The sequence below is a fragment of the Salvelinus fontinalis genome, chromosome 2 (assembly GCF_029448725.1).
Source record: "Salvelinus fontinalis isolate EN_2023a chromosome 2, ASM2944872v1, whole genome shotgun sequence".
Lineage (NCBI taxonomy): Eukaryota > Metazoa > Chordata > Actinopteri > Salmoniformes > Salmonidae > Salvelinus > Salvelinus fontinalis.
The window spans coordinates 77746387-77769923 of record NC_074666.1 but is presented as its reverse complement, the minus strand read 5'-3'; the positions used below and the strand labels follow the sequence as shown (position 1 = coordinate 77769923).

The 23537-nt window shown below is 43.3% G+C and overlaps 3 protein-coding genes across 14 annotated transcripts in view; 1 reads left to right on the top strand and 2 right to left on the bottom strand.

The window, feature by feature from the left end:
- Positions 1 to 8860, bottom strand: part of LOC129827393 (histone acetyltransferase p300-like) — a 33560-nt gene extending 24700 nt beyond the window's left edge. For all 9 annotated transcript variants that reach the window (XM_055888186.1, XM_055888192.1, XM_055888213.1 and 6 more), the window contains exons 1-4: positions 6457 to 8860; positions 2381 to 2958; positions 867 to 1043; positions 21 to 318 (exon numbers count right to left, since the gene is read on the bottom strand). In XM_055888186.1, coding sequence (XP_055744161.1) covers positions 21 to 318; positions 867 to 1043; positions 2381 to 2958; positions 6457 to 6550 — 1147 coding nt within the window. In that variant the 5' untranslated portion in view covers positions 6551 to 8860. The remainder of the gene's footprint in view (positions 1 to 20; positions 319 to 866; positions 1044 to 2380; positions 2959 to 6456) is intronic.
- A 97-nt stretch (positions 8861 to 8957) lies between these two features.
- LOC129827425 (xaa-Pro aminopeptidase 3-like) lies at positions 8958 to 16781 on the bottom strand. 4 transcript variants are annotated; one of them, XM_055888284.1, is made up of 10 exons: positions 16374 to 16781; positions 15748 to 15870; positions 15132 to 15539; positions 14720 to 14904; positions 14582 to 14644; positions 14353 to 14466; positions 14087 to 14172; positions 13810 to 13993; positions 11266 to 11386; positions 8958 to 10861 (listed from the first exon to the last, which is right to left on the bottom strand). In XM_055888284.1, exons 1-10 carry the CDS (start codon positions 16444 to 16446, stop codon positions 10695 to 10697), a joined length of 1524 nt encoding a protein of 507 aa, XP_055744259.1. In that variant the 5' UTR covers positions 16447 to 16781; the 3' UTR covers positions 8958 to 10694. The 4 variants fall into 4 exon arrangements, with proteins under 4 accessions (XP_055744259.1, XP_055744268.1, XP_055744244.1 ...); XM_055888293.1 differs by having other exon boundaries at positions 15786 to 15870; XM_055888269.1 differs by having other exon boundaries at positions 14582 to 14904.
- An 84-nt stretch (positions 16782 to 16865) lies between these two features.
- LOC129827464 (hsc70-interacting protein-like) lies at positions 16866 to 23270 on the top strand. The gene is made up of 13 exons (XM_055888349.1): positions 16866 to 16972; positions 17302 to 17436; positions 17900 to 17948; positions 18040 to 18124; positions 19836 to 19909; positions 20141 to 20207; positions 20325 to 20409; positions 20509 to 20619; positions 21391 to 21493; positions 21600 to 21716; positions 21799 to 21850; positions 22074 to 22276; positions 22381 to 23270. Exons 2-13 carry the CDS (start codon positions 17327 to 17329, stop codon positions 22510 to 22512), a joined length of 1188 nt encoding a protein of 395 aa, XP_055744324.1. The 5' UTR covers positions 16866 to 16972; positions 17302 to 17326; the 3' UTR covers positions 22513 to 23270.
- Positions 23271 to 23537: the final 267 nt, after the last annotated feature.

The window sequence follows — 23537 nt, the reverse complement described above, 5'->3', positions numbered from 1 at the left end:
GAAAAGGACCACCAACTCACCCTGGCAGGACTTTCCAGCCTGGCAGTGGGTCATGTGGTTGAGGACGTTCTTCATGGTGCGGCAGTGGGGCAGGCTGCACTGGCGCACCTCCCCGTTGGCCTGCTCCCGCCGCTGGCACTTGTGGGCGTGGAGCAGGAGCACCAGCTGCTGCTGAATCAGCTTGCGCTTCTCCGGGTCGGCAGTGGGAGGCGCTGCCCCCGGACCTGTTGCCACAGTACCAAGGCCAGCCTGGGCCCCGGCTCCAACCGCCGCTCCACCCACCGACACTGGCCCTACTGCCGAGGCCTGCTGTGAGGCCTGATGACACAGAGCGAAAAGAGAGTGAGTTAACCAGAGGGGATAGGGGGATGTAGAAGGAAGATGGCTGGAATAGAGGGGCTGTATGGAGGATTAAAGACAAGGGAGGGCCTTTAAAAAGGGAGATCAAAGTTGACAAGGTGGGATGGGCCGAACTAAGAGCAGTGGATTGTGAGTGAATTACCACTTAAGTCCAGAGGGTCTTTAATCTAGTATTTTAGTAGGACTGACAATACCAGTATCGCAATGTTTTTTCCATGGTAAAAATAAAAACACGAAGCAGACCAAACTCTTTAGTACTTTAAAAACCTGCTGTATGTAAAATAGTCTGCTATAGCTCGGGAAACAAATAAATGTGAGTCTGGATGACAACATAATGACATTTGTTTCCAACACTAGGGCTGTTATCCTAAAGAAGTTAAATCCACTTCACGTTTTGTTTCCTTGCCACAACACGTATCGCAATACTGGTATTGTCCCAGCCCTATATTTTTCACAAAAATAAGAGGAACAGAAAAAGATAGAAGACTGAAGGAGCATGCCCTCACCATCCCAGCCATGCCCTGTATAGGCGGTGTCTTCTTGTCCAGGTTGAACTGGGCCAGGCTGTTGGCCAGACCAGCCTTGTTCTGGTGCTGTGGGCCCAGCCCAGCACCACCCAGAACCTGGCCTGCTAACTGACCGTACGGACCACCATAGGGGCCCACATTAGCCATCATATTCATCTGAGAGAGACGGGGGCAGAGGAAGAGATGGGGAGAAATTAAGGGAATGTTAGGTGAGTGAGATGTAGTTTACACTCATGGTCCTGGTTTTCTTTATTGAACAAAATGAAAATAATTGGCAGATTTTTTAGAGCAGATTAAACGACACTAATTAAGCTTCATTAACTTTAAAATCACTAGCAACCTGAGATAAGTTGTTGACAGATAATAGAGTTCAATCTCTGGACCATTAGGCATTACACTGCTTTGAGCAGTAATCAGTCTGGTCTTATTCACGGAGGTTGTTAAGAAAGCATTAACGCTGACATACTTACAAAAACATAATTCAACAAATAGCTTGAATTTTCCTAGCATTTTCACACAAACACCAAGCTCTGTTGAAGACAATAGTGATCTAGGGGTGACAATGAGAGAACAGCTGCTTGCTAAGGGGGAGAAAGACCAAATCAGATCTTACTCCAGCAGCTTTCATCATCTGTTAACCCTTATCCTTACAAAATATCATCAGCCTAAAGGAATGTAATCAACTACTTCCAACAAAAGACACATACGGCCAACAGATAAATAAGCTGGTCACTGCTCAGCTGGGTCCCATCAGGATCGTTTTGGATGGAACTTGACGGCTGTAAGTGTGCACCCTTCTTACTCCCCACTGTTTTAGACACCTTATGGAAACGCATGTAGACACTGCCCAACTGACAATGAACATCTATGCTCTCAGCTGCCCAAAAACTAAAAGAGAACATGCATTGATGGTTTGGGCTTTTAGCCTCAGGCAGTCTACTGCTCTGGAGGTGTTAAGCAAGGCAACATCAGCCTGAACATGACAGCATCCACTGCACCCAGCCCTCGTGAAAACAGCTCTGACAACTGATTGGATTGTCATATTTACAGCACCAACAAACAAGCATTTAAACTGAAAAGCACCGACATTCTGATCCAATTATTTATATAGCAATGTGAAGTGCGTATTTAAAATTAGCCTATGGCAACATGATAGCTGGGATACACAATAACAGGGTAAAGGTTGATGAATCTGCTCTGCTGCCGTCAGACATACTTGATCAGTTCCGAAAGAGGCACTTCACAGTTCACACACTAAATACTCTTCTCGATTCTGGTCAATTAATGTTCATTCAGAGCAATCTTGAAACCATCTAATGACATATTAAACATAGTATCTCACTGTTGTCAAGACAGCTAGCATAGCCAGATGTGCTTAACACCAAGACCAGCACAGAGCAAAAGAGCAGTAACGTCAATGTGTAAAAGAGGATCCTGCTCCGGTAGACATTTATGAACACAAGTCGATCTACAAAACAATTTGAAGGTCTTACCTTGTTCAGTGCTCCAGGTTGCTGTGGCCTCATCCCAGCCTGACCCCCTGCCCCCATTTGCTGCCCCCCCTGCTGCTGCAGGGTTTCTGCCAGCAGGTTACTGTTACTTCCCATTCCCGGGTTGACCTGGTAACCCATTCGGGGCGAGCCATTCATCACCTGGCCTCCCATCATGCCCTGAGGCGTGGACCCTTGATGCTGTCCGTTGCCCTTCTGGGCCCCCATCATGGCCCTGTTCAGTCCACCCACCATGCCCGCCTGCTGCATCATTCCAGCCTGCTGGGGTGAGGGGTGCTGCCCCTGGGGACCCATATTCTGGGGCCCAGGGGAGGCATTCATGCTGCCCAGGAGTCCCATGGAGCCACCGGGGCTGTTGGTGGCTCCCTGTTGACCCGAGGGTGGCAGCGCTCCAGCCCGGAGAAGCTCCGAGAGCTGTTTGTGTTTGGCAGCAGCGTCCTGGCCTCCTCCCAGGCTGGTGTGCAGCTGGCTGAGGTCCCCGCCGTTGACCAGCCCCAGCTCCGACGAATTGATGAGCTCATCGGGTAGGTCGTGCTCCAGGTCAAAGAGTGAACCGAAATCTGGAAGGGGGTAAGAGGAGGAAAGAGAGGGCAGTGTAAGTGGGATATCCTGAGGTGTACATTGAGAGCAGTAGCAAATAAATGCACTTGTGCCCCTTGACATGGCAAGCTCACTAATAAAGCTCTAACCTCCTTCAAATGTATGTGCAGCAATAACTCATTCTGGAAAGAGAAATAACTCCATCTAAAAAGAACCAACTAAATGAATCCCTCCTCTTTCTGGACCCTAACGGCGTCTGCATACTATGTTCCATTTACTCCTAGCAAAACTTGGCTAGGCGAGGTGACCTTTGCTTAAAAGACCTTAGCCAGTATACACTTCCTCAAAATGGCCTGAATTAATTTAAGATAACTCAAGAAATCTTTAATTCACTTTGATGTTTTTGCTGAGGTGGTCTTAGTCATGCAATTTTACATCTAACTAAGATGGTTGTTGCAGTATTTCGCAAGTGAAAAAACGTGCATGAAAACAAGTTGTCTCTCGTTTAATGACAAACACTTTATTGAAGAATCCGTACGGTTGACCAATCACTGACAAAAGGGCGTAGACTTCGGTTACGGGACTTCGGCTTGCCTCGTGAAAAACTGTGGTGTGCACAAACAGCCGAACAAACCCTTGTTGAACACAAAAACGTCAAAATGTCATCATAATATATGCACAAACTTTTTCAGATGGGAAGCATGCGGACGCCTTAAGTCAGTGCAACGGCTGGCTGCAACCAACTAAATTAATCCCTCCCCTTTCTGGACCCTAAGTCAGTGCAGCGGCTGGCTGCAGCCTCCCACCAAAGGGTTTCCTCTCCTGGGCCAGTTTGTGGTTTGATGGGGTGGCAAACAGAGTGGACAGGGTAGGGTCAGAGTGTGAAGCCACAGAAGTAAACACTGACGGAGTAGCAGGTGGATGCATGTGTATAGAGGACATTTCTCTGCCTCTTCATAGAGAAAGGGAAATAGCAAGAGCACAGACATTCCTGCTAAGTTGCAAGATCTACTTGAATTTCCCCTGTCTGAGACACGTGCCTTCACTTACAGTGCAGGGTGGATACCAAACAAAGTCAAACCTTTGTGTCCTTTATGACTATCATATGGCAAACAAACACCTCTGGATATAGAACTTCGGAAACGGGGGGGCAAGTGGTCCATTTATGACACCAGGTTGAGGATGTACTTGGCAGAGACTTGAAATGCCTACGGCACCAGAAGCATCTCAGTCTCACCTCTTGCCATCTCTAGCTTAGAGCAGCAGCAGACTGCAGCCATCTTAGAGGGGGGAAAAGATCTAACATGAAACACACAAGAGCTGATCCGCTCAAATATGCAAGCATGCATCCTCAGTCAAGCTCGAGTCTCTTTTAGAGAAACAGGTGGGTGTGTTAATATTTCTACACTATCCTCCAAGTTGCAGTGACTATAGCACAGGCAACACTCAAATTGTTCTTCTGCACGGCATGGATACAAAATCCGTACCTGTAGTTTAAGACAGAGGAGCTACATACAGACGTTGAACCCCGTCAGTCTCATAAACAAGAAAGAGAGCCTTCTCAATTTACCTCCTATATCCCCCGACTCTTACTAAAATGAAGATCTAGGCTAATCCCCCCCACCACCATGACCAATGAAACACATGGTTAGTTGTGTACACTTGTGTCTGGGGGATGATGACAGAAACTACCTCTAAAGCAGTGATTTTGCAAATGCTTGGTTGTGCAAATGCTACTGTGAGCTACACCTGGTCCACAAGATTCAGTCCAGCACCAATGCCTCAGACTCCCATCACAATGGGAGGCAACAGACAGCAGAGGTTTACTGGACTGACATCACCATTTTCACAGCCCAACCAATTGTGCCATCACAGGGTCAAAAGTATTATTTTATTTTTTTAGGAAAGGAGGGGGGTTGCATGTTGCATTTGCTCTTCCCTTCCAAACAGACTCAACTTTTCACCACAGAGTGGTTTGTTAGACCTGTGCAGAGCCTTTCCTAGAATTCCAGTAATGACTCAGTTGGTACAACATAACTTGGATGACACTTAAAATCAGAGCTGTATGTTAAGAGATTAAGAGAGAACATGCTTGTACAAGGCATATGCTTCATGTGTAATGGCGACTTGGTTGAGCTAGTACAGTACAGATTCTGATCTTTTGCCGAATTGTGGCCACAGTGTCCCAAAAAAGTTACATCTAGACTTTGTGTCATGTGAGAAATTGCATTGAAACGAAAGCTAAAACTTATGCAGGGACCTATTTGGGCAATCCTGAATTGTTTAATATGTGGATAAAAGCATCCTGATGACAGACATCACATGGAGAAACAAACAAAATGGGGAATCGTGGGTGCCAACTACCAGCCAAGGCAGATGTTAACTCCTTTGAATACTACCCATTGAATAAATATGAATTGGATGCGTCAGGGAGTGGGGTCTGCATAATTAGAAAATCTGATGTGTTTTTCAATCTGGCCTATAATAATTTAAGCTTGACATTTAACTTTTACCATGTTTTCAAAGTATTCAAAGGCGTTAACATTGTATAGCAGTCCTGAAAATTAGGGGCAAAAAACAACGACAGGACTCAATGGTAGGAATAACGTCCAACACCACCTTATACTACAGTCCAAACAATTCAGACTTTAAAACAAAGGGTATGAAAAAGCTAGACACATGCATACAAACGCATAAGATAACATTACGCTGCTACATATGTAGCGACAAAAGGCACTACAACTTTCGTCTGCTCACGAGCAACTTGACTCTCGCTAGCAAGTGTAGCCACTAGACAACAATGCAGCAGTACACAACACACAGAAGTGGTGATGGCTCGGTCACAACGCTAACTAACTGCCGTAAGTATAACAACACTTCAGACACCATGTTACAGCGAAGTTGTCTGAACAGGTTCAAATAAATGAGCCCCTACACCAATCCAATACTGAAAATGTACATGGTGTCACCTCTCTAATAAGCTAGCTATGCCACCTTGCCCAAGATTGATAAGAGCTAACGTTCAGCTAGTTAGCTACACAAACATCAAAAGCATGCATCTTTATTGCTTGCAACGCTCAAGTTAAATATCTAACGTTAGCTAACTATCCATAAATGGTTGCAAGCTGCAGCTAGTTAAATAGGAGAAGTAACGTGGGCTAGCTAAATTGGCCAACTAGCTACTGTAACAACCTAAAACATTCCAATACTGTGAGTTCACAAGTTGCTATACGTGGACTATCCCATTGTTTCAAGCGGGCAGATAACTTCAGACCATAGATAGCACTGGGAGGGCAATTAGCCAGTCTACCTTACTTTGACCAGTTGGGTAACAAGCAAACCTTTACTACTACCACCTAATTGGTAGCTAACGTTGGCATCACAACTTGGCTGATGATGGATGTGGCTCATTCATGTGAAATCCATGTGAACTTAGTAAAACAAGCTGGTTAACTTGCTAGGTAATATAACATCCCTGAACAGCTAGGCAGGACTGTTATAGCATTTAAAATGTTTACCGTTTCCATCACTGGCGGAGACTGAGAGAGCAGGGGATGATAGTTTAGGCCTCTTGGCTGAAGGCGGGCCGGACTCCAGAACATTATCGGCCATATTTTTTCACGAATTAAAAAATAGCTATATATCCACAAAGGATTGGCTTATTCCCTTGTTTGCGTCTGAGTTCTTTCAAACTTCCCTTCTGTAAATGTTTGTGATTCTTCCCCCACCGTTTAGGGACGGTAGGGGGAAAGGAGGCAATTGCGATACACTCTTCCTTTCAGGGTTCCCTCTCGATCTATGCTTAGCCGTCGCTATCAATCCCCCTCCCCTGTCGGAGATGTTGTTCCTTTATAGATTTTTCCGAGTTTAGAAGGAGGGAAGGTGGGGTCGATGAAAAAGACAAGCAAGTAGGCCTTCGACAATCTCATTTAGCCTCTTTGGCATTGGAAAAATGGTCCCAAGACCTGTCCTCCATGGCAGCATCAGTCTTTTCCGCCATAGTCACCGGCGAAATCGAGTGTTTAATTCTAGAGCACTCCACTCAGGGGTCGTGTCCAGGGAAGCAAAATGGGAAACGCGATAAAGAACGCAAGCAAACCGTACCCCAGTGGTAGGTACCTTTGGGGGCCTCGTCTCATGCAACAGTTATGAGGGACCCGAAAACGGATAAATCTTCCACTTTGTCTGAATTGCCATTACAGTCAATGCAATTTGATCCCAACATTACCACAAAGTAATGAGTTGTCAAATAATACAATTATGGCGTTAGGTCCTTAGTCTAATACAAAAAACACGGATGAATGTGTCCGACAGTGACAGAATATCAAAATCATCCCCATACGTAAATTGGGATCGTCAAGAAACAAGAACTTGATAGGCTTATCTATATTTGGGGCTATGAAACCGGGATACCCAGTCCCAATGAGTGATAGTGGTTTAAGATGCATTTAAAGCATGGGTTAAAAACCTCATTCAACATTGAAAACAATTAGCATTGTCTTTTAGATAAATACCATTGTATAGGGGTGCAATTCAAATCTGAAAAAAATAACAGTGACGCTGACTGATCAAGTTCCAATAGATTGTACTACACCTATGGGCTCCTATTCGATAAATTAATTCCATGCATTTAATAAATTTCCCTTACCATCTACTTGTAGTCTACATCGTGACATTAGTTTGTTAGTTTGTCAATGCAAGGCACTGAATTGGAAAAAATAACGGACACTGAATGCACATTTGGATGTTGCACCCTTTGCGCGATTATGCCAATTACATGCAATGAGGTTAAATTGAAACAATACAATTTTGAGCAATTAGTTTGTTATGACAAATCATTTAGGCTAAATTCTGAGATTTGATGTTGCAAGAATCGTTTGAGTTATAGCCCAGAATGTGCCAATTAATGTCCTATCAAATTGATTCAATTAGTCCTAGTTTTATTTTGCAGAGGACGTTTGGTTTACTTCCACAAGTGTTGAGATTTAAAGCTTACCCAAGAAAGCTCTTCAAAGGTAATCATATAACCTACTGCAATAAGATCACCATTGATTAGAAAGATGAAATTGGTTGATAAATATTGCAAGAAATCATCGGTCACTGCGTATGCTGATTTAGGTTGCAATGCAAGTGAAGAAAAAAATCCCGAACAAGAGAATACAGCGATGAGCGAAAATCTGATAAAGCGAGGGGTCGCTACAATACTATGTCTATTTTAGAAAAGTGTCAAGCTTCGTCCATAAAATAATGATAGCAACACCCCCAAACATATGTGGTCCACAAAATCCTTTGAGTCTTTGTGGTGGTAAATGCCCCCCTTCACGATTATCCTAATTTATATTTTCCTTTAAACCTTCCTTTTACTCCCGCCTCAAATACCCAATATACAATTATCGGTATATTTGTCTATGCGGGCATTTTTTCATCTGTGGCGATGGGTAAATTATGATTTTTTTTTCATGTTGTATTTTTTCTTTCGCTCGCAGGTTTTTTTCTTCGTTAAATATATTGCCTTCTTCCGCCTCTCCTCTCCACTCCGTAAAAACACCCCTTCCTTGGATTTTCAGAGATTTTCCTTTTTTCACTCCCTCATTCTTCTCCTGCCTTATCTTTTATTTTTACTTTCTTCCCTCTTTTCGCACCGACACGACATCGCCACTCTTTCACCGGCGGGTCTTGGAGTCGCTATTATCGACGCTGAAGTCGCTTTCTTTCTCGGTATCTCCTGCCTCTCTCGATCTGTCCGCACAAACAAAATGGCGGCTTGTTGTTTCTACTCCTCTGATACGGGGGAGGGTTGAGGTACAGCAACATTAGGCGTGAAGGGGGTTGGTACTCGGGTTTGCCCGGAAAATCCTTTCGAATTTTTTCGGAGCGGCAATACCAGTGTTATCATCTGTAGGGGGCAGTCGTTTTCCACCAACAAATCAGAATGTATTTAAGAGGGCGCTTCGCTTCTATCGATACAAATAAGATTATCATTGCGGCAAACGATGCTCATATAGGCTTATATCAGGTGTCTCATTTAGGTAGATTTATGACCAACTGTTACAAATAATAACTGAATATTCTGTTATAACAGCATTTTCAATTAGACATGACTACGTATAAAAACTAACACACACACAAATATACATTTTGTCTTCATCAATAAACTCATATCTCAAATCCCACTATTCCTAATAAATGAGACAATTCTTGCACAATAGAGCCATTATCTAATGCTCTCCTATCCTGCAAGGAACCTGTGAAATGTATTAGTTTGTGAGAACAGACATTTTCTTTTTATAATAGAAATGACAATGAAAACATTACCACATTCAGATCCATGAGGAATAATCACGCAGTCCTCCAGAAACCCATATAATTAATTGGGAAAACAAGTGATGCTAGTGAATACATGGTAGTGGATGTACCACAGCCTGTAGTAAATGTTTCCTGCCAGTCAAAAGATACCGTGTTAAAAAGGGGGATTGTGTTGTTCATTGCCAGTTATAAACTGCGGCTCAACTCTCAAAGTCTAAGAAACTGGACATTATTGTGGCTGCAGCAGAAACGTTTTTGGGACTTAAGGATTTTATACTGAACAAAAAATATAAACGCAACATGCAACAATTGCAAAGATTTCACTGAGTTACAGTTCATAGAAGGAAATCAGTCAATTGAAATAAATTCATTAGGCCCTAATCTATGGATTTCACATGACCCGGCAGGGGCACAGCCAATTGGGAGCCAGGCCCACCCACTGGAGAGCCAGGCCCAGCCAATCAGAATGAGTTTTCCCCCACAAAAGGGCTTTAATTACAGACAGAAATACAACCTCCCCCTTCTCAGACAATCCCCCGGCGAGAAGAAGCCAGATGTGGAGGTCTTGGTCTGGCATTGTTAAACGTGGTCTGTGGTTGTGAGGCCGGTCGGATGTACTGCTAAATTCTCTAAAACGATGTCGGAGGCGGCTTATGGTAGAGAAATTAACAGTAAATTCTCTGGAAACAGCTCTGTTTGGACATCCCTGCAGTCAGCATGCCAATTGCACGCTCCCTCAAAACTTGAGACATCTGTGGCATTGTGTTGTGTGACAAAACTGCACATTTTAGAGTAGCCTTTTATTGTTCCCAGCACAAAGTGCACCAGTTTAATGATCATGCTGTTTAATCAGCTTCTTGATATGCCACACCTGTCAGGTGGATTGATTATCTTTGCAAAGGAGAAATGCTCACTAACAGAGACGTAAAACACATTTGTGCACAAAATTTGAGAGCAATAAGCTTTTTGTGTCTATGGAACATCTCAGGAATCTTTTATTTCAGCTCATGAAACATGGGACCAACACTTTACATGTTGCGTTTATATTTTTGTTTAGTACACATCTGAAGCACTTGGAAGGGGTATTGGCGCCGGAAGACAGCCCGCCCTCCCAGGCTCCCCCTGAGCCTGTGTAGGGATCAGATTAGTTTATTTTTTTAACAATGAAGTTGTTTGATATATTTTATTTTTGGTAGTTTGTTAGTTTTTGTTGATAGTTCCATTTTTTGGGGAAACCCTGTTTTCTTCCCGCACAGTAGGTGGCGGGATGCACATTAAATTGTGCAATCGCCAATATACCGAAGACGAACCCACTGAAATGTGACCCGTCACTCTTGAGAGGGATGAACACTCACTCTTGCTCACACTTAGCATTTGAGGAGTGTATATACGGTCACACTCCAGTTGGGAGCAAGGTATATACCTTCCCCATGTCTAGTCTCTCTCCGCCCTAACTCTGTGCACATGCTCTTTCAACATCAGCAATGGTTTTGGGTGTGTCAGAGGACAGGATCAAGGGGTTTATCTCGTCTTGAATCACAACGTCGTCCTCTATTCTCACCCCAAGTCCACGGAATCGCTCTGGAACCTGGTCATCGTCCTCACATATGTACAGCCCTGAAAGAGAGAGATGGACTGGAGTGTAGTCACTTGATGCATTCATGCACACACATGCATTAAACACTGGAACAGTAGTGCTTCAGTGTTTGTATAGGAATCTCTGGCTGTTTCACTGGGAAGGCTGGGTTTACACTACACAAAACATTCTCCTTAGCAAAACATAAATGATGCTTGTGTAAAGTTACAAATTCTACCATGTAAACTATGTGGAGCCCACCGTGCGTGCGGTGAGTGGTGCAGTAATAAAGTGTTCCCTCTAAGGCAGAATACCCCTAGTGGAGTGTTAATCCAGCCTAAAAAGTGCACAGTTTTTCAAAGTTTGTCAATCAGTTGAATATGACTAATATGAAGAACTGAACTGTGTGAGTAAGAGATTGTACCCTGGCTCATGGATACAGTACCTGGCTCTATTGTGATTGCCATTCCAGGCTGGAGGGGCTGAGAGCGGGAAAGCTCAGGGGTATCGTGCACATCCATGCCCAGGTAGTGACCAACATGGTGGGGGCAGTAGCGCCTTGCCGCCTGGAAGCAGCAATACAGGTCACTGAAGCAACAAAGTACACTGCATGCTCAAGCGCTGAACTCAATGTGACTGTTTGATAGGGTCCCTTCTTTCAGTTCTTTATTTTGACATATTTGTCACATACAACGGATAGGTGCAGTGAAATGTGTTGTTTTACAGGGTCAGCCATAGTAGTACAGCACCCCAGGAGTAAATTAGGGTTAAATGCCTTGCTCAAGGGCACAGTCAGATTTTTCACCTTGTCGTCTCAGGTATTTGAACCAGCGACCTTTCAGTTACTGGACTAACGCTCTGATAGCTAGCCTAACTGCCATCATGGGTAGGCCTAACACTTTATAATAACGGTCAGTAATAAACCATTTACAAACAGTTTGCTCAACATTTATTAATCATTACTCCAACATTAGTACATCACACTACTACAACAGTGTGATTGTTCTGGAATCAAATGTTCAATATATTTCCTTAAACATACTGTGTTGTGTTCTTATTCTTTTAACATTGACATGTTCTAGGCCAGGTTTTCCCAAACTAGATCACGACCCCATGTGTGGTCACCTGATTTGTAGTGGGATCGTGAGAGAATTCGCATTTAGTTAATAGAACCGGGGTTACATCAGTAACCACCGGTAGCTGCTAAATGCAGTTGTAATGAACAGAGCGGTTTCTGTTTTCTTCCTACAACCGAGTGGACAAGATTAGGCACTAAATCAGACTTGGGGTGATGTTCTTTTCTACACAGAAGATCATACAACATTATTGCCTGATAATCTTCTGAATTTCCCAATACCATTGATATATTTCAGTAATTTCAAACCATACCGATTGAAATACTGTCAAAAATACTGTCAGACTGATTGTAATATACTGTCATAGCCCAATTTAAAAAAGTTTACATTGGCCGTTGATTACATAATAATTTTTTTTTTTTTTTACAAGGCGGGGTTACTATTTTTATTTTATCAAAATGGGGTCGCAGGCCAATTTTTTTTTGAGAACCCCTATTCTAAGCCATTTTGAGACCATCTGGTACTGCTAGAATGCCTAGCATGGCAATGGCATGTCCATCTTTTGGTGAGAAATTACACTGGTCACTAAACATTTATTAAGAACTATAAATCGAGAAAGCAAACAGATATCAATCACTTCGGTGCCATTGCTGAAAGCTCCTCCACCACACACCAGTCTTGCTGAATGCCTTCTCTCCTACCCAGCCTCCCAACACAAGCGTCACCCAAGCTGGTGTGATACCTAGGCTACTCCTGTGGCGTGCTGCAATCCTTGTCCCCCACCTTTCGGTCTTCTCCCCCGACTACCACCCAGGTATGATTATTGTGCAACCTCATAGGCCTAATATTTTAAAACGGAGTCTTATAAAACATATGGCTATTTCTCACGTTGATCGTTAGGCTACAAATGAACATGTTGCTATTGTCTACCCTAGACTCTTACACTGAGGATGATGAATTTAGGGCCCGATGCCTCATAAACGCGGAGAGATTTGAGTGTTTTTACAATGTTGCATCCTGGGAGAAACGATACGCTTTCCTAAGTATTGCACTAGAGAACTCTACTTGTTTTTCACACTCGACACGGAAAAACTGCACGCTTGCGTTACATGTCTAGATTGTTCTGTCGGTAATTAACCATGTCTCTGGAATGTACGCACCTTTTGAAATCAGTGGTGTTAAAGACTGATTCTAGTACTGTCTGAATCAAAATGTAAAATCCGATCTAGACTTGCCATTATTTTTGCTGATTTTAAAAATGTTTATTTAACCTTTATTTAACTAAGCAAGTCAGGTAAGAACAAATTCTTATTTAAAATGACGGCCTACCCTGGCCAAACCCTAACCCAGACGACGCTGGGAAAATTGTGCGCCACCCTATGGGACTCCCAATCACGGCCAGTTGTGATACAGCCAGAAATCAAACCAGTGTCTGTAGTGACACCTCTTGCACTGAGATGCAGTGCCTTAGACCGCTGCGCCACTCGGGAGCCAATCCTGACATTTCTTACCCATATGAATTAAAAAAGGCCAATGGTCTGAAGTTTCAGCACATAAATTTAAGGATTATAATGGACCTAAATGGTTTATTACTGAACGTTATTAGTATTAGTGTTTGTTATCCAATAGGGTTTTTGATAAAGAGCATTAACCTCTAATACCCTTTCCTAGCCATTGAGTCTACGTGGTTAAGTCCCCTTAAGCCACAAAATATAACCTATTACTTTCAATTAAATATTACTATTAAAACATTTGAGTTAATAAGTGATATATTATAATTTACGTTGATGCTAAACACACTTCAGTTATCTATGCATGCATTTGATACCATTATCAGGTAAACTGGACATGGAGTTATTTTCTCCAACCATGGAACTACTTTGAGCAGAAGGACACAGCGACACTGAGCGTACCTTAAGTGCATCAGCATCACTGGTGGAGCCCTTCACGATGCCCAGCTGTTTGAGTTGGCGTCCCAGCAGAGCCAACATGGTGCTGTAGATGTGGTCCAGACTGACTCCTGGGGAGCACAGAGACAGACAGGCCTTCTGCACCTCCAACACCCCCTCATACAACTCTGCCTGGGCAGGGCTGAACCTGGGCTCACCATGCAAGAGAGGGGTAGAAAAGGAGACTTCATTAAAAGGATGGCGAGAAGGAGCGAATATCCAAAATGTTGATGCAACTTACTTTCCGTTCACCGGCCAGGTGCGAGTAATATCACTCACATAACAAAAGTATTCACACCCTCCATCAAGTAGCACCATCTCCCCATTCTGAGAGAAAGAAAATACAAGGAATTGGGCAAAGTCTTGTTTGTCTGGACACAGACAGAGTTACTGGTATAGATGTAGTATGTACCATCGTGGCAAACCTGGGGTGTTAATAATTCTAAAACTTCTGACCTCAGAATTGTGGGCCCACATTCAGCAGCAACATTACATATGTCCCTTCACCTTGACAATCTGGTTGTTGTTTATGTAATGAAGTGTATTGGCTCGGTTTCCACCAGCAACCACAGGAGGATAGGCCAAGAAATTGGCTCCATGGGCACGGCACTCAAAATCAAACTAGGATTGAGAAAGAGATTCACATTAACATTTCATCATTATTGTTGCTACCATAGGTATTAAACCATATGACAACACACCATAATTATAAAGTGTCTAAAGACCTGAAACTCACTTTAGCATACAGTAGAGCTTCATCAATGTCCCCTTGAGACATACCCATAGTCTTCTTGAATGCCTGATAGAGGGGATGCAGAGGGTTTACATGAACAGTTGAGAGTGCTTCACTCATGGCGTGTGTGAGGTGACTCACCTGTGCTGTGATGCGACCAGCCTCCTTCATAAGAGCCACCTCGGCTGGGCTCTTGAGGGCCCTGAGGGAGTGTGTAAGGGGTCTGAGAGAGCGCACCATGGGCCCCCCTTCCAACAGGGGCCAAACATGGGTCTGGTGGAGCCCAGGGTGGCAGGGCTTGGAGCCATCATACCACACAGTGCTACCTGAGAGAGAGGGAACAATCAGAGTAAAATTGTTAGTGATATAGTTTGTCTAATTTCTTTACATCACTTTGAAATGGTTCAAACATTTGCATTTGTTCAGAATGAAAATTTGATCCACAATTTGGAGCTACGTTCCTCAGGCTTTTAATCCCTAATCTTTCATCCCAAGAGTAACATTTACTCTAAAATATGTATGTTCAAATGACTTTCCCCTAGTTACCCCCTACCTTTAAGGCTTTTGAGTACAAGTCCCAACTCTTCTGTGCAGTGGACCCTCTCCACCCCCGTCAACGCTGCCGCCCCATCCTTCCCTGACCTGGGCCCATCCCACAGCTCCCTGGCCGGGTCCCTGCGGGGTACAAAGAGGATGGCTTGGTCCGGGCGGCCGGTACCACACAGAACCAGGGCGCTGTCTGGCTCAAGGATGCCTGTGAGGTAGAGGAAGTCCTGGTTCTGGTGGAAGGGGTAGGGGATGTCATTGGTCATGTAGCGGATTGGGTGGGAGAGGACAATGACGAGGTGTTTGTTGGACGAAGCAGTGGGTCCCAGCCGATCTGCCTGAACCTCGATTAGAGAGGCCAGTCTTTGCCGACGGAGATCAAACTCTGTTTGGGTTAAGCCAGGGGTCACCTCACCTGTGACAGAGAGCAGGAAGGGGAAGAAGTTATAAACCCACCATTCAAAACTCCCTGAAGCGACTGCACTGTACTCAGTGCAACAGTATTCATAGCCATAGTTTGTGGTTGTGAATAAGATAACAATGAGCTTTGATTTCAGGTAAATGCTGTAGAGTAACTGATTGGCAGAAATGGGACATAGCTGTATGCCCATGAGTACATAAACCATTTTTTATGAAGTGTGGATGAGTGAAGGGGCTTAGCTGGCCGAGGTATCTTGGTGGAACCTTCTGCGGTTTCCACCCTCCTGGTTTAACGGAGACATTCCGGCATGGGCACCACAGATGACCTGCAGAGAGGTTACCAGTGAGGGGAAAGTTTGCTAATAAATTCACAGTTCTTTTTCACCTAGGTCTTAAAGAATCTTCCACAATCAGCTGGCCATACAAATCTACATTATTTAAGACTTATACATGACATTATAAGTTGATCCTATAATAAAGGTATGACATATTATTGGTGAATAACATGCATTATGCCTTCCATCTTGCTGAGGCAAGCATTTGTGTTATACAATGTGAAATTAGCTTGCATAAATCATGGGGAAGATCTCAATTGCATACTCCACGCGTCCTCTAAACCCCATTGGATGAGAAAGCAAGAGGTCCCTCCCCTCGGACCTTCTCCTCCAATAGGATTTGAGAAAAGGACGCCAGGAGTACACAATTGTGATCTTGACCCCGACTACAGTAGTAAAATAAGCTAATTTGTCTGGACAGTGGCAAGATATAAAAATGACCTTCTACCATTGTAATAAATTAAATACAAATAACCAAATATTTCACCACTCACCTTGACTCCAAAACTTTGTGTGTGACACCAATTGGGTAGCGGATCTGGTCAAAATGTTAGATGAGGGCAACATTGTTGCAAGTCGGTCAGACTATCAGCGACAGTTAACTCCCATCATCATGATGCCACAAGTGGTGGCGCTAAATTCTATTGAGGTATACACAATTACATCTAATATAAATACTTTAGCAGACTAAAAATCAAACAAACTATATAAAACGACTACCTCTTCATACGACAGCCAACATGTAGGAATTTGTGACTATATCATGTCGATAAATGCGTCTGTACGTCTGCCGTGCTTGTGAGGTGACAAGTTTCAGCATCCTCTGTAAGACAATCGTTACCATTGGTGGAAATACAATATTAGGTTTTTTGATTGGATAGCAATTATATGACCTCTTTTGTTTGCGACTTCATCCATTCACGCAGGACCTCATCGCTTGTTTTGTTAGTCATACGTTTCTATCTAATTAATGCCTGCGTTAAATAAATAAAAATCTACGGAACAACATACACCATCGACTAGTATTTTAAAGCGATTGTTGTGGAGGCTTGGTTGCACCCCTCTACTCGAAGCTACCCGTCTGGTCATACAGGTAGCTAATATAACCCTCATATACTGTGTTTTATTGGAAATAATTAGCCTTTCTGGTTTGTTTTCTCTTTATTTTATCATGCATTCAAATAATCCCCACGGCATGACTAACTCGACAGAATTCCAGAATATTCTATCCTCACAATCCATGCTACATTTCTGCACGTGCCCTGGGACAAACTATGTTTTCTGAGATAAAGGAGTTAGCTAGTTTACTAATAATAGTAAATGAGGCTGTGCAGCACAAGTGTATGCTATCAATGTTCATATTTAACTAGCTACCTAGCTAGCAGTTTCATTTTTACTTCCTCGCACTTTCTTGTTGTGTAGCGTGTGCTGGACCTGTGAAGTGAGAATGGACCCGCGGAAAGTGCATGAGTTGAAGGCCTTCGTGAAGTTGTGCGACGAAAATCCCTCCATATTGCACCTTCCCGATCTCGGCTTCCTCCGGGCCTGGTTGCAAGGGTCAGTTGATAATCCTTCTGTTTATCGCATAGCGTCAAGCGTGCACTTGCTCTTTATCGTCAAAATTAGCGGGCCACTATCTGTTAGGATTCGGATCAACCCATGTTCAAAACCCGGTTTATTCCCCGGATATCAAGAGTATTAGAGTTAAATGAATGAAGTCATTGTTAATGCATTTTCGTGTGATTTTTGTTGTTGCCAATTCTCCAACTACCCTGAACGGGAATGCCGCAGTTACACCCACTCGCTGCTGCTAAGTATCAGGCATATTTCTCTCTGTCTGATAAGTCAGTACAGCTTACTTTATTAATTGAATAAAACATATAAATTCTGTTTATATGTTTTATTCAATATTTATATATAAATTACTGTACTAAGTAATACACCAACATGTATTGGCAGTAGTTGGCAAAATTGAAAGGCTTATATTGGAAACATTTAAAGAAGATAATCTGTTTTTCAGAATGGGAGCTACAATTCCACAAGCCCCCCAAAATGACTCTTCATGCAAGGTATAAGTATGACTTGTTTCATATATCCATCCAGTTGCTATATTTGACAGCCTACCAGTACAGTTTAGCCAATAAAACAAATTCATTTCAGGGTGGGTGTCCATGTGCTGGCGCTCCTCCCCCTGCCTCTACTCCTGAGCCCCATGCCCCCTCTGAGAGTGAGGAGAGTGAACTAGGTATGTCCATGGCAGTTTTCTCACACCTGGCCCACACATTTTCCCACAGTCACCCATTGAGTTCGTAAAGAAAATGGGTACACAGGCCAAAGGGTCATTGTCCTCTGAAAAGGAAATTATTTTTTAGACTCGCACACATACCAATAAATCATCACCCAGACATTTACAGTTCCATTTCATCTAATGCATTCAGTGATACAGTGAAGACCGCAGATCAACAAACAATGCGTTGCATGACCACACAGTTAGTAACGCTGCCTTATAAACTGATTGCCAAGCTCTTGAGCAGTGCTTATACAACCAGTGGATGATTATAGCATGTAGATCTTGGTGGGGCAAAAAAAATTAATTGCACCACTAAACAATACATTAATTGCACCTTAATGGTGACAAGCGGTGCCCACAAACTGTTAGGGCCTACATAAAGCTGTCCCTACAGCAGGTCCAACCCCTTACCACTGCTACACCTGGCTATCAGCGGAGCCTTATCTGGCAGCGAAACAGTTAATTCAGCCTCATTTACTGCCTTTAAAAAAAACAGCTGATATGACTGACTTGCTTAAGCAAATGTGGTTTCTACTGACAATTGAGATGTACAAACTATAGCATAAGGGGACGACAAGCGGATAAGAGGTAATTGGTCATTTCGATTAAGACATTAATGAGCGAACCAGGACGGATGTAGTCAAAAAAACTATTTGTTCTGCACTTTTGAAATGTACAGCGACAGAATTTAGAACATGGGCCGTTCTTAGTGTTTTCCCTGTACACCAAATCAGAACCGTAGGATAAATAAAAGGGGCATATAAGCACACAATGAAAGCTCTTACAATATTCGATGATGACATTTCTCAAAAACAGGTTATAGGCTACATGTGCACCACCGAGTCAGAACAGTAACTTTAGGTGAAATTAAGATGTGAAAATAGACCGAATTATTAGGGTGAGGCACACGGGCTACTAACAGCTTACTACACAACATATACTTAATATTACTTTCTTAGCTACAGTATACAAATCTCCCTAGCATATTACATAATTTATGCAGCAGCATATAATACATTTTTGGACTCACCTTGTTGTGATTTGCTCACTTGAAAAGGAAGGTGGTGTGGCGGTCCTTCGCAGGCAAATTTTGTCATCAAAGAAAGACCGAGGCCGGATTTACAATTCCGATTTGGATGACCGTTCAAAACTCGTTTATTCCCGACTTCCCAGTTGCAATGCTTGCAGTTAGCCACTGTCACAAATTCCTTCCAAACCACTCATTGTTGAATTTGCGATTTCCAACTTGTGTAATGTTTATGGCTGATGAGCACCGATACGTTTTATCTATTAAAGGTTAAATAAATAAAAAAATACATTTAACTATAATTTCTCCATTTATTTTCATATTACAACGATTAAAAATTATTTGCCAGTAGATTGTTGAATTGATGACTGCTAGCTAAGATTTTGAAAGTAAGGCTGAAAGACCATATTTGTATGTGGATTTATTAACTCAATGATATAAATATATTTATTTTACATTGTTTGCAAACTGATATGTCACTCGTATTAATGCCAAAATAACATTTTAAAACAGGCAAGCCCACAAAAAAATGTGGGGCTCAAAACAGGTGGGGCAGGTGGAATTAGACGCGCAAGCTTTCAGTGTCTCTCATATCTGCTAAAATTCTGAAGTGCTTCATGGATCCCCTTGCTTCTTCAGAGATCGACCAAGATGGGGTGATTGAGCCAGACACAGATGAACCTCAGGAGATGGGAGACTTTGAAAATCTGGAGGTGAGAATATTTACTCTACTGAAGACAAATCCGTTATTAATATAACTTAAGGATGGGAGAGTGCATGAAGTGCTTTTCATTTGGGGAGTTTCTGCAGATGAGAACTAATGAGAAATGCATCTAGTGAGCATGCAAGCCCTGAAAAAGACTGCTTGAAATTTCCCAGCCAAAGCAGAAGACCACATGGCATCTCATGTCTTGCAGATACATAGTATGTTCTTATTCCTTTAGGTGACAGAGGAAATGATGGACCAGGCCAACGAGAAGAAGATGGAAGCTATCGAAGCGTTAGGAGAAGGTGGGTTGGTTGTTCTAAGGTTCTTGCATTAACATTGCCCTGACCTTGTAGTAAATCAGGAAGACATTTTAATGACCAGTGGTTATAATCATCACTTTTTGGTGCTGTCAAATACAGGTGAGTTGCAGAAAGCCCTGGACCTCTTCACTGAAGCCATCAAACTCAATCCACGGGTAGCTATCATGTATGCCAAGAGGGCTAGGTGAGTCCCACGGCTAGACTTAACAATGCCATACCACATGATGTGCTCTAGTACATGATCACGTAGTATTCATACAGACTGTCATATGTTCTTTGCCAGCGTCTACATCCGGATGCAGAAACCCAATGCAGCTAAGCGGGACTGCGACAGAGCCATTGACATCAACCCAGATTCTGCACAGCCCTACAAGTGGAGGGGGAAAGCTCACAAGTATGCTGCTAGATAGGTTGCATATTCAATCTCTTCAGACACAATGCAGTTGTGATTTATAAGTAATACAATATAGGGGGGTGCCGACAATATAGGGGGGTGCCAAGTAGTCGGACAAAATGAGTATCGTAAGGGATATTGGCAATTTTCTGGATACGATTATGATCAGGGTATTTTTATTATCTGTGATTGGAAAAAATACATTTGAGTGTCAGCACACATCTTTCTCAAGTTAGTCAGTCATGTGCAAGGTTCTACATGGTCTAAATAACTCAACTGGCTGGCTGTCTAAAGAAAAAGCCTGGCTGTACGTTGGTCATGCTGCTCTGATTGGATAGAGTGAAGTTGTATTTCTCTGTCCACTCACGTCATAATTTCACAAGATCAGTTTTCCTTGCATATTTTTCGATCTGATCATTTAGATTGCTGCTGCCTGCTACTATGATAAATCACATGGTGAGGACGTTTGCTATCAAGATATGTGCATAATATCTAACATGCGAGGCATGGGTAGGGGGGAAAATATGAAACGCTGATGGGCATTCTGACTGAGTGTTAGCAAACTTGGCAGCCCACTGCAAGTTGAGGACACAGACACACACCTCCGCACGCTGCTCCTAATCTGTAGCTTTATTTTGCAGTGAATGTGCAGGGAGGTATTTTGCTAACATCTATCAACTGTCAATATACAGATACGATTACGAGTATGGCCATTTTGGCACACCCCTAATACAATACTTTGATTGAGTCTCTTTCCTCTTTGTGTGTCAGGTTGCTGGGGCACTGGGAGGAGGCAGCGAAGGACCTGGCCACTGCCTGCAAACTGGATTACGACGAGGATGCCAGCGCTATGCTGAAAGAGGTCCAGCCCAAGGTACCCAGCCACTAACTGTCTTTTTGAAACCAGAGCAGTTTCAAGGTTGTCTGGTCAATCAGTGTCTTCTGGTCTGACTTTCAACTCATGCTCTTTTTCTCCTCAGGCGAATAAAATCATTGAGCACCGGCGCAAGTACGAGCGCAAGAGGGAGGAGCGAGAGATCAAGGACAGGAAGGAGAGGGTAAAGAAAGCGAGGGAAGAGCATGAGAAAGCTCAGAGGGTGAGTGTTTGGTGCAAGAACAGAGAATAAGAATTTCAAAATAGTGTCTCAACGTTAAAACATTTTTTTAAACTCTGCACAGGAGGAGGAGGCTAGACAAGCAGCAGGAGGAGGTGGCTTTCCAGGTTTCCCAGGTAAGAGAGAGAATATGGGTTCATGAAATTTCTTGACGATAAGTTGATTAGCTCAATCAGGTTTGTCTGTGCAGGGCTTGAACAAAGGCTTGTAATCCATGGCCCTGTAATTCTCCAGTACCTGGGCTGGTGACCACTGCTCTACATGATCTGACCATCACCCAAGGGTCCATTTGGAGCCCTGTAATCGCATTAATCCTGGGTTCCTTGTCTCATGCTGTAGGTGCTGGCGGTTTCCCAGGGGGTGCTGGCGGTTTCCCAGGGGGGGCTGGCGGTTTCCCAGGGGGGGCTGGCGGTTTCCCAGGGGGGGCTGGCGGTTTCCCAGGGGGGGCTGGAGGCTTCCAAGGGGGGGCTGGAGGCTCTCCTTTCGGCATGCCTGGTCTGGGAGAGCTCTTTAATGACCCGGAGGTGCTCAACGCCATGAAGGTACGACGCTCCTTAAATTGAAGTGTTTGCAGTCTTAAAGTTAGCCCTTGGCTTCCATGTCAGTATCCATATCTAATCCCATCTCTCCTGTGTTTTTTCTCCAGGACCCTGAGGTGATGGCAGCTTTCCAGGATGTGGCTCAGAACCCAGCTAACATCGCTAAGTACCAAGGTAACCCCAAGGTCATGGCCCTCATCACCAAGCTGAGTGCCAAGTTCGGGAGCCCTTCGCCCTAGAGGAGAGGAGGTGAAGAAAAAAGAGGGGCGATTTTAAAAAGAGGGGAGCGGGAAGAAGAACGAGTGGTGGGAGAGTAGCAAATGGATGTCGTCAGGTGTTGGGAGAGCTAAAAAGCTTATTTGAGATTATTCCACTGTGTATGGATCAAATGGGTAATGTTGATTGGCAGATGGGTGAAGAGGAGACTAGAGGCATGCAGCAACTTTTACCCTAGACAAGGGTTTGTGGAGGGGGGGTCAACAGCAACTCTTATACTGTATGTTCTTAAATGGAGCCCACCTATTTGGGGCTGTTAGCTCTTAGTGGTTACTCAAGCCAACTCATGGACACTGATGGGAGCACTACTGATTAATGATGGGGAATCAAAACAGCCTGTCAGAGCCTTCTCATTTAGAATTCCCATTGACTCCTCTTCCCACCCACCCCATCCGTTGTTGTTTTTTACCTGAATTTGGAATAGTCAAACAGGACTCACACATTAGACACCAGCTCTGAGGACATTATTATATGGAATTGTCATCTTCTGTGTTCTCGACTGAGCCATTTAAAACTATGGCTATTTGTTTTCTATCAGGAGTGGATGTGGTAAAGCTATTTCCCTCAGGTTTTCTGTTTTACTCACTTTCACTAACGTACATTTTTTTTAAATATCTGACTCCTTCCAAATGCAAAAAACAAGTAATATTACTCTTTTGTTTGATTTTGAAACCGTAATGGAAATATCAATTCGAATCAATAAATATTTGGTTGTTGCAAATTATTTTGTCATGGTGGTTTTAATCAGATGAGTTGGTCATTAAAATGTCAATTCCCATTATTCCCCATGGTCAACACAGATCATGGCATTAGGAAAACGTTGCTTCATTTCACCAGTTCTGAATGCCCTTGGTGCATTTGTCAATTAATTCCCATCTAGTTATCATTCAACTACTTGTCAAGAGTGTGTGTACATTTTTGGCTACAATCAGAATGCCTCATATCACATTTATTTGTATATATCCACCAGTGGAGGCTGGTGAGTGGA